General features: G+C 23.5%; 1 protein-coding gene across 1 annotated transcript, besides 3 other annotated features; it reads right to left on the minus strand.

Annotated features, from left to right (window-relative positions):
• Positions 1 to 197: part of a repeat region that runs on past the window's edge.
• A 35-nt stretch (positions 198 to 232) lies between these two features.
• EHI_051290 (uncharacterized protein) lies at positions 233 to 1,081 on the minus strand (the record flags this gene model as incomplete). The annotated part of the gene is made up of 1 exon (XM_646210.1): positions 233 to 1,081. The coding sequence occupies one exon, from the start codon at positions 1,079 to 1,081 to the stop codon at positions 233 to 235; it is 849 nt and encodes a 282-aa protein (XP_651302.1).
• A 541-nt stretch (positions 1,082 to 1,622) lies between these two features.
• Positions 1,623 to 1,689: a repeat region.
• Positions 1,690 to 3,060: 1,371 nt separating this feature from the next.
• Positions 3,061 to 3,176: part of a repeat region that runs on past the window's edge.

Raw genomic sequence — 3,176 nt, forward strand, 5'->3', positions numbered from 1 at the left:
AAAATTGACATTGACATCGAGAAAGAAGTTAAAAACAATTGTAGTTAAAAACATGATTGATGCCATGGAATATTGCTGTTATCACAACAAAACATACTCATTAGTGCTTTTTGATGTTTGTTTATTGTCTACTTTAATCTCATTTGTGTCTGCAACATTAAAAACTACTTTTATTATTATTATTTATTTATTCTTTAATTATTCAATTATTTTAAATTAATTTCTTCTTCACTTAAACAATGACACAACCATCATCATAATGATAATATACCTTTCTTAGTACTTTGTTATTCTTTAATTCTTCTGGACATCCATCAAAACATCCTTCTCCTATTTTACTAACATTTATTGGTATATTAATTGTTGTTAATAAATTACATCCTTTAAAACATCCTTCTCCTATTTCACTAACATTTGTTGGGATATTAATTGATTTTAATGATTCACATTCTGAAAAACAGCCATTTCCTATTTCATTAATACTTGTTGTTATAACAAATTCATTAATATCTTTCTTTTCAATATTCTTCCCACTTATCATTTTTAATTTTTCTGGTATTTCAATACTAATTAACACTGGTTCATTCATAAATATTCTTTCTTCACTTATATATTTTACATCTTCTATACTAATTGATTTTAATAATGTACATCCATTAAAACATCTTTCTCCTATTTTAATAACATTTGTTGGTATATTAATTGATGTTAATGATGAACATGAACTAAAACACCAATTTCCTATTCTTTTAACACTTGTTGATATATTAATTGATTGTAATGATTCACATTCATAAAAACATCCATCTCCTATTTTACTTACACTTGTTGGTATTGTAATACTTCTTAGTGTTGAACATCCACTAAAACAACATTTCCCTATTTCACTAACACTTGTTGGTATAGTAACTGCACTTAATGAACAACATCCTTCAAAACAATAATTTCCTATTATTTCAATTTTTGTTGGTATTTTGATTTCAATTAAATCAATACATCCACTAAAACATCCATCAGCTATTCCATAGTATCTTTCTGGTATTCTCTTTCCATAGTATTTTCTATCTTCAATTCCAAACATGTTCTGTTCTTTTTCTAGTTTTTTCTTCTTTAAATACTGTTGAATGAAGAATTATATTTTTCTATTTTATTCCAATGATGTTTATCACATTTTTGTTTTTATATTATCGTTACATAAAGTTAAAAATAAATTCTCATTCTTAATGTAATGTTATTTGTATTTATTTTTATCATTAATGACATTTCATCATTTTATGTTTGTTGTCTTTTCTTTCTTTTTCATTTTTGTTATTATTACTCTATCTTTATTTTTATCTTCTTATATAAACATCATTGTTGTTTCATTCGTATCTATATAATTTCATGTGAATATTTTCTTTTTATTTCTCTTTTTGTCTTTTGCGTTTATTACCCCTATTTGATTTTTCTCTTTTTTATATTATTTCTTTTTTCTTTTATTCTCTTCCTGTTATTTCCATTTATTTTGTTGTTATTTATTTTTCTTTCTAATTTCTCTCCCATCTTCAATTATTACGTTTAAATTTTAAATATTTTCCGATTTATTTCTTCTTTCTTATCATTTCTTTTTTAAAATAAATAAATGAAAACTAGTTAATTAATTGTTAATACAACTTGTTTCTATTCTTCCTAGCTAAATGGAGACTAATCGCTTTTTTAAATATTATTCTTTTCAGTTAACTTACTGACTGATGTTAATTGTCAATATTAATCATTATCATTTTTATTCCTTATTTAATCAAATACTATTTTATTTTCACTTAATTAAAACTATCTTTTCTTTTGTTTTTTTGCTTTTAGCATCTAACCTTTTTTATTACACTTTCTGCTTCAGCAACTCCTTTTTTACTTTCATTCTACTGTCAAGTACTTCTTGTGTTGTTACTTGTTTTTTTCTCTATTACATTCTCATATATATGCTGACTTTACTTGTTGTATATACTGACACACATATACTTATCAATGTCCATTACTTCCAATTCAAGCGTAATTTTTCATATCTCATCTATTGTAACATGGATAATGACATATTTTATGACAATACAAATAGTTAGTTACATATTCCCCTCGTCAGTCTTTTTTGTGCTGTTATACTTACAGTAAAAGTATAATTTTGATTCTTTTTTAACTTTGTCTCGGTAATAACTTAATTGTTTATATATTTCTTTTCTTTTATTCATTTTTGGTGTATCTTTATTTGGTGATGTTTTTGTCTATTCAAATTATGTCTTAAGATTTTCTATTAGTTTTACTTCATTTCGATCATTTTTATGTATTTTTTCTCTTCTTTACGATTAATTTATTCATTACTTATTATATCTTCATTAGTAAAACACTCTTCATCTTTTGTTAAAAAGGGATGTGAATCATACATTTTCCTTTTAATTTCTCTCTAACTGTTTTCAATTTATCTTGTGAAGTTAGTTTTTCAGTTGCAAGGTATTTTCCGTTCAAATAAAATCTTATTATTACTTTTGAAATTTAATGTTTAATATGTTATTTGTTTAAATACAAACTGTTATGCCAAATATATCGTTTTTTTTAAATGTATTACTTCTTTTCTAATTGGTTATTTCTTATAAACATTATTTGTTTCGACACAAAACACTGTTTTTTTGTAATTTATTCAGTTTTTTTATATTTCACTTCATTTTTATTGTTACTTACATATCTATGAAATAAATTTATAATATACTTTTCGTCATTGTAATTTTACATTGTTAATTACTTCTTATTCATTCCTTTTTATCATTTTTTGTTGTAATGAATTTCTTTGGTTTAAAAACAAATAAAACTCATCGAATTATTACCTATTTCATTCCAATTTCTCTCATATTTATTCCTTTATTTTTATCGTTATTACTCTTTCATTGATTTATCGTTTCAAACATCATTGTTTTGAAGTCATAATACCATTGAATAGTGAGGTATTGATTCTGATATATAAAAATATTACCTTTTTATTTCAACTATTTCAATTTTCTTTCATTATGTATTTATTTTTTTGGGAGATAGAATACAGCATGTCTGAAACACCACACACAAACATTAATATAATTCATGTTTTGACTCTCTCAGTTATTATCTGGTTATGACGGTGTATTTGAATTAGAAATGTATTAGGTAAAACTGCAAAG

The sequence above is a fragment of the Entamoeba histolytica genome, genomic scaffold (assembly GCF_000208925.1).
Source record: "Entamoeba histolytica HM-1:IMSS scf_1104750517067 genomic scaffold, whole genome shotgun sequence".
NCBI lineage: Eukaryota > Evosea > Mastigamoebida > Endamoebidae > Entamoeba > Entamoeba histolytica.